This window comes from Colius striatus, chromosome 4, assembly GCF_028858725.1.
Source record: "Colius striatus isolate bColStr4 chromosome 4, bColStr4.1.hap1, whole genome shotgun sequence".
NCBI lineage: Eukaryota > Metazoa > Chordata > Aves > Coliiformes > Coliidae > Colius > Colius striatus.
Window position 1 is genome coordinate 85,141,736 of NC_084762.1, and position 8,703 is coordinate 85,150,438.

The 8,703-nt window shown below is 47.8% G+C and overlaps 1 protein-coding gene across 1 annotated transcript; it reads right to left on the reverse strand.

Annotated features, from left to right (window-relative positions):
- Positions 1-440: 440 nt before the first annotated feature.
- C4H8orf76 (chromosome 4 C8orf76 homolog) lies at positions 441-8,331 on the reverse strand. The gene is made up of 6 exons (XM_061995958.1): positions 8,210-8,331; positions 8,017-8,112; positions 5,532-5,675; positions 4,228-4,745; positions 1,816-1,948; positions 441-720 (listed from the first exon to the last, which is right to left on the reverse strand). Exons 1-6 carry the CDS (start codon positions 8,321-8,323, stop codon positions 511-513), a joined length of 1,215 nt encoding a protein of 404 aa, XP_061851942.1. The 5' UTR covers positions 8,324-8,331; the 3' UTR covers positions 441-510.
- Positions 8,332-8,703: the final 372 nt, after the last annotated feature.

Here is an 8,703-nt window from a genome sequence, read left to right on the forward strand (position 1 = left end):
CTCCAAGGAAGGAGACTCCACACCCTGCCTGGGCAGCCTGTGCCAGGGCTCCCTCACCTCAACAGTGAAATAGTTTTTTCTTATGTGTAAATGGAACTTTTTGTGTTCCAGCTTCGTCCCATTACCCCTTGTCCTGCTGCTAGATACAACAGAGAAAAGGGATGTCCCAACCTCCTGACACTCACCCTTTAGATACTTGTAAATATCAATGAGATCTCCCCATCTCAGGCCTCAGAAAATCACAGGCACTCCAAGCACAACATGGTGAGGTTTATGACACCACGCTGCTTCTGGAAGCTGAACTGAAAGCTTGCACTTATCCTGCATTCCTTAGTATTTTAAATATAAACAAATCAGTGAACAAAGACAATGGTAAGATGTCAAGAGCTGGAATGCAGGGATGTACAGATATTCCTAACAGATCCACAACCAGAATTCCCTAAAAATGTAAGATGAACTTTATTGCTTACATCATTCTATAATCATTGGGAGACACAAGAATAAATACAACTAAACATTTAAGTTACTGTAGGTGAGAGATATATATCTGAACAGAACTGTCTGTTCATGAGACACATCTTGGAGATTACCAAACCATTTGGTTTCGAATCCCGTGGCTGACGCGGTTACCAATGACGCCAGCGCAGCTGGGCCAATGCATTTCACCTCTCCCTGAAATTCCTCTTTCAGCTTGTCTGGCACGAGATCCTGCTCCATAACCTGCAGAGTACGAAAAGGGGATGGTAAACAAGAAGATAACTTGCAGAGAAAACAGCAAATATGAGGTTAACAACAGCTCTTTGTAAGAGCTCTTGCCACACAAACCACACACCATCCAGAAGTTTCCAAGTCACAATCAAGTTGTCTCCTGTTGCAATAAAGGCAAAGAACTGAGCCCAAGCTTCACAGGTGCGCCACCCTGCCCAGCTTCTGGCTACGCTTCTACGGGGGGATTTTTACTCTCTGAGTAGCGGTGCAAACATCAACACCAACTCTGCATTCGCTGCTCACCGTCCAACAGCGCCAAGGCTTAGCAAGGGGTGAAGTGTCTCTTCCTAACCTTTCAAAACCCGATAGTCTGCACGCTGCTGCCCTCACATGGATGCAGTCCCACCACACTGCCTGCCAACCCGGCAACGCCTCGGCTTCCACCAACTTAAAGCTGTAATACTGACTCAGAAGTTAGAAGCTCTCTGGCTTCCTTTTGTTCCTTCAGATAAAAGCGAGAAACTCTAAAAATAGCACGCAAAATGTTTCATCTCAGTGAATGAATTCATGCAATGTTACTCTGCTCCTTTGGATTGCTTTAAAACTAGAACCCTGTACATGAAACAGAACAAAGAAGTCAGGTAAAGGCTGCCTCTGGGTTTTTTGCTTAATTCTTCTCCTGGGAGCATTTAACACTGCTGTGGACATCAAAGCAACCTCCACTTGCACTTCATACTTGTGATTCACTTTGTAGCATCTACAATTCCTAAGATAAAATCTGCATCCCAGGGAACACACAGCAATGAGGCATCTGCAAATACAGGTCCAATGAGAAACTTAACAGCCCTGAACAATCCCCAAAGCAGGATCTCAGCAGAACACAGATACACCTGCGTGACACAGGCCAGTGCTATACAGGCTTCACTGTCAGTTCCAGATAACACACTACCAGGGCAACCCACCCCAGCTAATTTACCTTGTTTCCTGGCATGGTTTTAATTAGCTCGAGGAGTGTCACTCTCAAAGGACTCTGCTTGCACTGGCTCAGGTGCCTTAACCGGCCTACGTGTAAACTGAGAGCTTGCACAGGATGAAACATCCCCTTACCTGGGTCATCAGCAGCAAGGAGCTTTCATTGAAACCAAGTTGTGCCACTTTGTCATCAAGTTCTCTTTGACCTTTTATGTTATTCTCTAGCGCAAAGGATGACTGTTGCAACTGAGTAAGTTGAAGTAAAAGCCTGCAGTGAAAAAGGCAGTTAAAAAAAAAGGCACAGCTGGCGAAAGAGTAAGACAGTAAACCTAAAAACAACCAAAATACAACACTGAAAACCAGCTCTTCCTTTTCTGACTTTTGCCAGCTGTGGAAACTGCCAAGAAATGAGCACGCTTGTGGAGACCTACTGTAGGTATGGTACATCTCTGCTGCGACAGACACACAGGAGTGCTTTGGAAAAACAACATGCCAAGGACCTCTGGTTGCTCTGGGCAAACATTTTTTCTCCTCATGTATCTGAGGCAGCATTCAAAAGCCAAGATGGGATGTGCTTGTGTTACCCCAGTACATCAGGCTTCCCACATCCTTGCCAAGGCCTAATAACAAAACAGCGCATCTTTGCCTGTGGCAGTGATTATCTTTGTAACCCCAAAAGCTAGAAATCTGGGGGCTTTAGACAAATATCAAACAGGGCAACCTTGGGATATTTTCTAAAATCATTCACCTCTGTTTTCTGTTCAAGGCAGGGCCCCAGAAGTCACCACTATGATTCAGTGAAGGTTAGAGGTTGTGCTCACAACGTGGCTTCATGTCACAGAAGGACCCATCACCAACTGCTCAGCCAGAAAGAGCAGTTTCCAGAGTCCTCCTCACACAAAGACTGTAAAACCTGTCTGTCAGCAGGGGAAAGAGCTGAGTATATTCAACCAAGGGACTGCTGGGACATGGCCATATCGTTATTGAAACCGTGTTCCATTCAAGCCTCATGCACAAAGAACAGCAATCAATATTTTCCTCACGTTTACTGAAGCTCAGTGAACCAGGTGTTAGAATGAAGGTTATAATGTATATTTATGAAGACTTAAGGTCCTAAAGTTTTAATGTGAGCATTACAAACACCAGAACTTACACAATCTGAGACAGAAAACCATCCTGTAAACTCAGGAAAGTTTTGAGTGAGAAATTCCAGGTAAAAATGAAAAGTATTTGTAAAGTGTTTCTGTTTCAAAACTGGCATCGACATAAAGCAAGGAAGAATGAAATCTCAGTGAAAATGAAACAGAACCATTTCTCCAATTATTTTGCTTTTTGTTGGCAAAACCAGGAGTCAATAATTCAGCATGCTTTAACTCAAAACCTCATTTCCTACAAAAAGCAATACTAACATCCCTCTTCCAGGTACAACGTATCCTGCACCTGTATTTGTGCAACACCCACACCTCACTTAAAAATCCAACAGACCTGAAAAGAGTAAAACACTTATTTAATGCAGAAGCCCTGGGCAGGGGAGAAGCTTCCCTTGGACGGGTCTAATTGCAAATATAGACCACAAACTGTGCAGCCAAGCAAGGAAATGTACAATGCTGAACCACACATCCTGAAACAAGCAACACAAATTACTGTAGTTGTGAATATGATGAGCATTAATATTCAGTATCACTAGTACAACTATTCCCTTCTCCCAGATAGCAAAGTCTGAGTACAGTTAAGAGCTACTCTGTCTTTTTTTACATTTCTTAAATCTTGCCCTAACAGGCCAGTTATGAAGTGTCCTCTGTAAACATTTGTGGAAGTTGATAAAATGGCTCCATTTGGTGACTAATACATTACTGAGAGGAAAGGGGGGGGAATACAGGACTATTTTAACAAAACCAGTTGCTAATTATCCCTTTGAAAGATTATAATGTTTGTGGGATTTTTGTTGTGTGTAAGAGTTCGAGGGAGAGAGGGAAGAAAAGGAAAGAGCATTTTAATGCAGCCCTGCCAATCAGCTGTCAGAGAGTTCATTTTTCAGCCTCATCCATTATGCAGATTGGGGTATTATTATAAAATACATTTTCACTCAAGCATAAGGCTTCAAGCAAATAAGACAGGTGGCACTCACAGAAGGAAGACTGGCCAGCCTTCCCTTTGGGGCACTTCTGCTGCTGCATCTTTAATACCAAACCAGGAAGCAGCCACGCTCTAACAGGAGCATTTGCTGAGGAACAAGCCCTTTTGTATGTAATTACTTGAAAAGATTCCTCTAATAAGGTCATTAAAAAGCACTTTGCTTCACAACAGTGCAAGACACTGGTTTACTCTTTCCACTCAGATTTAGATTGTTCACAGCTACCATGCTAGTGGATTTTGCTTTCCAGATCTGAAGTGACAGCAGGGTGCTTCTAGGTTAGCATTGCCAATGCTGAAACAAAACATCTCCATTGAAAATCTAAACTGGAAATAGCAAGACTGGGAAAAATATGCTTTAAGTTGTTCTCAATTGGGAGAAGTGAACATTATTCTAACAATACCTTTAGTTACCTTGCTCTAATAAATGAGGCACATGCCTTTATGGCAACTTTCTCCAACACATTCTGCTCCCAGGACTTGGAGGCTGCGCGTTTCCCTTTGTCCGTCCTTTCTGGTTCTTCCAAAGTGCAGAGGAATTCTTTTACAGCTTGGCTGCTGCTACAAGTCACTGCATTCTCTCTCTTTGTTTCTGCAGCAATGCTGGACCAAGGGCCTTCTTTCTGGCCATCTGATCTGTGAGGCTGCAAATCAATCTCTCTTCCAGGTGATGTTTTGAAACAGCTGTTACATACACTAACTTTTTCAGACTGCTTTACATTTGTTTCTGGAACGACTAATGGAGACAAACTCTGTAAAAGGCTCATATAAGCTTCAGCAAGTGACTTCCAGTACCAAGGGTTGAAAGGATGCAAGCTGATCAGTTGCTGCAGACACGTGATCTTTTTTTCTACATCGTCCAGACCCTGGTAAATGGCAAACTGCAAGCTGAGAACTGACGTTAAGTGATCTGTGTTAGTAGCGCCGTGTCTCTAGAAACAAAAGAAACAGATTAAAAACAGGAGCAGAACAGAATCCTCCTTCATTCAGAGCCTCAGCAAATGTCTCCCTGAACACCGACACACAAATATCACTACAGGAGACTTTAAGATCGTGCAAAGCTGTGTTTAAGAAGGATACGGGTACAGGTGGTGCAGGGCCAAGCCAGCAGTGTGCCCTCCAGCTGCCCTGCCCCAGCCTGAGGCAAGAAGGCCCCGAATGCTGCCATTTGTTTATTTGCCTCCAGAGTTTTACACAGTTGCCCTTCTTTGTAGGATAAACACCTTTTCTATAAAATAAACAGCAGTGGTAAAATTCTAGCAGACTTCAGAGCCTCTAGACTCGTTCCTTTATGGGAAGAACTCAATTTGTGCTTAGATCCTCTTCCTGGTGGCAGTCTGGCAGCAAGGCTATGGAAATAAAGGGCAGTTCTGAACTGTCACTTTTACAGTGGAGAGATTTAAGCACTCATTTAGCCCCTTTTCTTATAATTCCTATTACATTACATTAATTCTGCCTGGCAGAGCATGATATTTAGTCCCTTCCAGGACTACCAGCCTCCCTACACAGGGAGCTCATTGTGGTACAGGGTGTTCTGGTTTCTAAAGAGTGATTATATCTGCAGTGACAGTTACCCTCTGTTTACCAAACACTCTGAGCACTGAACATCCTGAAGGATTACACACATTAAGATTATTTTTCCAGAAAATGGTCCATATAAAAGAACTACTGGCAACATTTTCATATTCAAAGCCTAAAAGAAAGATTGCATTCTTTACCATTTCTTCTGCAATATCCAGAGCCTCCTTGTGCCTTCCTAAGCGAGATAAACACCGAGCCTGGCCTTCCTGGACATCTCGTCTCATCGCTATGTTGCTGGGAGGTAAGAGCAGCAAGCAGTTGGAGTATTCACACAGGGCTTTCTAGGAGGGTCAACAAAAAAAGCCAAAAACAGTGAGAGATTTTCATTTATAAGCAAGCCTGACAGTCACAAAGGGTGACAGGAGGTGCAGTCCAGTTTCCTTTCTCCAGACTCAGACACAGACGAGGGCCCCAGTAATGCAAAGCCAAGTTGAGACAGTGAGGAGTAAACTCAATCCTAACTCATGTCAGGACTGACCACACACTGACCACCTCTGCCTCACCAGGCCTGATGCAGAAGGGATCATCTACCAGCCTGGACAATATGTGACACAAAGCATATTTCCCCCAGCTACTAAGTCAATGATCAGAGCACTCATCCTAAATTTGGGGGACTCTGTTTCAAATCCAGGACATTTTCTACAGGAAGATTTGAACTTGCAGGTATCTCACCTCACACGAATAACCTGCAAGTCAGAGAATGCCAGAGACTGCCACCAGGAAGGTGAAATCTCCATGGCTCCTGTAGGGTGGTTCTGATTTGCATGAAATAGTTAAATACTAATTGGGCAAAGAAGAAAGACAAGAATGAGCAATACTTCTTCTGTAGCTTAATGCTCAGGGCACTCACCAGGATTCCAATTAACATTTAAATACATTAAGTATTCAGTGAAGCTAACACTGGAATCATGATTCCTCCCCCATCAACCAAGTGCTCAGACCAGAAGACTAAAAAGCAGTGCCTATTCTCCCATCTCTCAAAAGGAGTATTTTATTCTTCCTTGCAAACTGGACTGCTTCTAACAGAAAGAGCTTCCAGGTGACACACTCAAAATACTTCCAAGCCAAATGGCTGAAATGTTTTTCTTCCCTGGTGTTAAACTCAAACTCCTTCTCAAGCAAAAGAGGGAGCTCCCCCCTGCCCCAGGGAGTGCAGTGGCCATGGTAAAAACGGACCAGAAGAGGGCTGGAGGACACAGCATTGGCCCTGTCACACAACAAAGGGATATAACCTGGCAAAGATCAGGCATTACAAATCCCAAGCGGCCTTGACAGTCATCTGTATCCATTTAATGGGCCCTGTCAAGTGGCCTAGGCTGATATAAACAAGAACTCACAACAAGTGAAGAGATTACTACCCCATTTACTTATCGCCAGATCCCTTTGAAAGGTCACTGCTCTTGCTCTCAAATCTGTAATTTTATGTGCAATCTAGTTCTGGCTCTGTCACAGTGATCCAGGTTGGCACTAAGACTGAAGACTAGACACTTTTAACATGGGTCACTGGGACAGAAAAGGGTTTGGAAGCAACGGTCTGTTCCAGAGCAGATCTGAAGGGCTGTAATTCTCTCCTGAGAGGGCAGCACAGCACACAGCACGGAGCAATCTGCTCCTCCTGAGGGTCAGCAGCCATGTCTGACCCCTCCCTGAGGTGTCTTTCTTCTCAGCACATTTTTATGAATCCCCACAGGGCTTCTCAACTGAGAGTGGATGGCATCTGTTGGGTATAGACAAGGCAGCAGTAGAGCTGGAATAACATTAAAAAGCAGAAGTCAGTGCAAACTGAGGTACAAAAAGATCCACAAATCCAATAGGCAAGGCAAAAAGAGTAAAGTCAGAAGCTGGCCCGAAGGCTTTGAAATCAGAGGGCCTGTGATGCAAACCATAGCCTGGAAAAAGACACAACTACAGTTGAAACAAGGGTAGAAGAGGCTTATTTCATCCAGGAAACAAGGCTGGATTCTGCAGCTAGGACTATAGAGGTAGGAGAGTACTGATGTTCAGGAATGCAGCTCAGGAAGTAGGAACCAACGGCAGGGTCTGGGACTACACCAGTTAAAACAGAAATGGGGAACATAAATGCACCTCAAAGGCACAAACAGCCATCCAGAGCAAGGGGAGGCAGGAGAGAGGTGGGACCATGATGAGGCTCATAAGCCAACTACCAGGAGCCTGGTAACTCCGGGTTGCTTTCACCTGACAGCGGAGGGAGCTCTGAGAAAGGTGAGCAGCAGACAGCGGCTGCCAACAGCCTGACAGCCTTTGTGGGACACGGTATTAACCCCAGGAACACTGACATAACTTCCATGGCCGCAAACACGAGCTCTGCTCGCTGCTGAACCGCTCGGATGTGTGAATCAGCTCCACGTGCAAAGCAGCATCTCTGGCCAGTTTACACTGACTTCACACTGACTCCTGGGAAGATGATGGCACCCGGCTGGAGGACTGTGCCAGAACGCGGCTGTCACACACTCTGCACCTCCAGACTGTAGCGCAGCCGGGAAGCTTTCAGTCAGCACACCGGCGGCCGTAGGATCGCCCTCGTTTCTATCCCCGCAACTTCCACCCGCCCGGGCCCGGGCTGGGCCCAGGCCCCGGGCCGTGCGGGACCCCTGGAAATACCTCAAACTCCTGCTGTCGGTAGGCCCAGTCCGCCCGGAACTTGCTGGCCGTCAGCCCGCCGGCGCCTTCCCCGCCGCCCGCCTCGCCGAGGAACCACTGCGGGCACAGCACGAGCCCGTCAGCGCGGGCCGCGGCCTCCCCGCCGGGCCCGGCCCCCCCCGCCGCGGCCCCCCCGCCGCCCCCGGCTCCTCACGCGGGGCTCGCAGTGCTTCGCGGCGCAGGGCTGCTCGGCCCCGCCGCCCGGGCCCCGCTCCCGGCTCGGGGCGAACAGCGAGTCCTCAAACGGCCATTCCGGCAGCGCCTCCATCCCGCGGCTCCGCGCCGCCCCGCTCCGCCCTCAGCGCAGCCGCCGCAGCGCGCCGCCTGCCGGGCACCGAGCCCGGCACCGAGCCCGGCAGCTGCTCCGACAGCGGCGGCGGGGGGCGGCCGAACGTCCGCGGGCACCGAGCCCTGAGCTGCGCGGGGCGGCCGAACGTCCGCGGGCACCGAGCCCTGAGCTGCGCGGGGCGGCCGAGCCTCCGCGGGCACCGAGCCCTGAGCTGCGCGGGGCCGCCGAACCTCCGCGGGCACCGAGCCCTGAGCTGCGCGGGGCGGCCGTACGTCCGCGGGCACCGAGCCCTGAGCTGCGCGGGGCGGCCGAACGTCCGCGGGCACCGAGCCCTGAGCTGCGCGGGGCGGCCGAACCTC

What these genes read in the sequence shown, in the direction of transcription:
- C4H8orf76 (XM_061995958.1), bottom strand. Translation starts at nt 8,323, where the DNA reads ATGGAGGCGCTGCCGGAATGGCCGTTTGAGGACTCGCTGTTCGCCCCG. An exon ending in ACCGACAGCAGGAGTTTGAG is followed by an intron (nt 5,676 to 8,016) that starts GTATTTCCAGGG and finishes TGACCCTCCTAG; the next exon opens with AAAGCCCTGTGTGAATACTC. An exon ending in CCTTGCTGCTGATGACCCAG is followed by an intron (nt 721 to 1,815) that starts GTAAGGGGATGT and finishes CGTACTCTGCAG; the next exon opens with GTTATGGAGCAGGATCTCGT.